This window comes from Sphaeroforma arctica (assembly GCF_001186125.1).
Source record: "Sphaeroforma arctica JP610 unplaced genomic scaffold supercont1.5146, whole genome shotgun sequence".
Taxonomy (NCBI): domain Eukaryota; class Ichthyosporea; order Ichthyophonida; genus Sphaeroforma; species Sphaeroforma arctica.
Window position 1 is genome coordinate 1 of NW_014035412.1, and position 2,093 is coordinate 2,093.

Here is a 2,093-nt window from a genome sequence, read left to right on the forward strand (position 1 = left end):
GTATAAATATTTTATTTATATATGTATATATATGTATATATATATAAAATCAACATATACATATATATACATATCAAATAAGATATATATATATAAATATATACATACATATAAATGCAAAAACATAACACATCCAGGTACCTCTTTCTGCTCGTTTCTGACCACCTGTGCGACATGGGTGACTTCCATCTCTATTTGCTTCATGTATTCTTGCATGGTGTCGCATATAGATGAGTTGATATTGAAGTTATCAATCAGTTCCTGGAATGATTTGTATGAGAAAGGAAGGCATTCAATACTAAAACCTTAAACCCTAATCGGAAGGATGTGTTGGTCAGTTGCAGTTGGTACAAATCGCAATCGTAGACTGTACTGTACTCTGAGATTGAGAGATGTATGGACACTCCAACCACTGCGAATGTCAATAGGTTAAACTCTACAGACATGGATTGCTAAAGGCCTCTCTGCTTTCATATAAGACGTATTATATATCATATCACAGACAATCACACACGCACACACACGCATATATATATATATATATATATCACTCAATCACATTCACATCGTTTTGCTTCTTACATGCAAAGATCACTAGCATCACCCATAACTGACCCACAACCATCTTCCATACGCACACTATCCAAACTAAAAAATTCATACTATACTCATTACGTCTAATGTAGTAGTTAGTGCTAGTGGTACAGACTTGCCTTGGACTGTTGTTCAATGGGGATGACCTTTTGCTGCACACTGTTGGCGCGTGCGCGTTTGTCCATTTCTTTGAATATCTCGTAACGGGCTTTCCGGGTGTACTCCAACTCTGCAGAGGCGCAAACGGTGTACAGTAGACATTCTAATAACAATAGTATATCCAGTCCATCAAGTGATGCACATGCTAAAACGTTTAGTAGACACATTCTAATAACAATAGTATATCCAGTCCATCGAGTGATGCACATGCTAAAACGTTTAGTAGACACATTCTAATAACAATAGTATATCCAGTCCATCAAGCGATGCACATGCTAAAACGTGTAGTAGACACATTCTAATAACAATAGTATATCCAGTCCATGAAGTTATGCTCATGCTAAAACGTTTAGTAGACACATTCTAATAACCATAGTATATCCAGTCCATCAAGTGATGCACATGCTAAAACATTTAGTAGACACTTTCTAATAACAATAGTATAACCAGTCCATCAAGTGATGCACAAGCTAAAACGTTTAATTAGACACAATCTGATAACAATAGTATATCCAGTCCATGAAGTGATGCACATTGAAAACGTTTAGTAGACATATTCTAACAACGCTTAGTAGATATATTCTAATAACGTTTAGTAGATATATTCTAATAACGATAGTATATCCAGTCCATCAAGTGATGCACATGCTAAAACATTTAGTAGACATATTCTGAGAACGCTTAGTAGATATATTCTAATAACGTTTAGTAGATATATTACAATAACAATAGTTTATCCAGTCCATGAAGCTGTGCACATTGTAAAACGTTTAGTAAATACTGTTTGGTGCCCATATACGACCCACTGTACCTACCTACAACACTTGGGACTTTAAGGGGACACTTTGAGGCCAAATCTTCCACCCTGCATGAAGGACACAGGTGTGTGTGAATAGGACCGAACTTAAATACACTTGAGACTGGGTGACGTGGTACACCACTTTCTCTGCCCAGTACCTATACCCGTCACCCAAAAATGTAGAACCCGGACAGTCCAGAATAGGACCGTCTATCAACAGCCAGCCGCGAGAGGTGCGCTTATGAGAGTGCGGTCTTACTGTTAGTCACATACTCTGCCAGAACGCCCTTTGCCGATAGCGGCGGTGTGGTAGCCCTGTCTGTGGGTATACACAGTAAAGGCAGTCCGTTCGTAGGTCGGATTGGACTAGGTAGACCTTGTGTAGGTACACCTGACGGCGTAGGTAAGCTCTGTCGGCTGGGACTGGTGGGGTGTGAGCGCATGATGGCCTCTTCATCCAACAGATTAGTCGAATCAAATACCACCGATCGTAGAAGACTATGACGTTGCACTATGAGATGGAGATGAAATGAGGAATATG

General features: G+C 39.1%; 1 protein-coding gene across 1 annotated transcript; it reads right to left on the minus strand.

Moving 5' to 3' along the window:
• Positions 1 to 695: 695 nt before the first annotated feature.
• SARC_14822 (hypothetical protein) lies at positions 696 to 2,063 on the minus strand (the record flags this gene model as incomplete). The annotated part of the gene is made up of 3 exons (XM_014291047.1): positions 696 to 823; positions 1,569 to 1,618; positions 1,826 to 2,063. Coding segments are annotated over 3 exons (416 nt in total), but the record flags the coding sequence as incomplete, so codon positions are not given.
• Between the last annotated feature and the right edge of the window lie 30 nt (positions 2,064 to 2,093).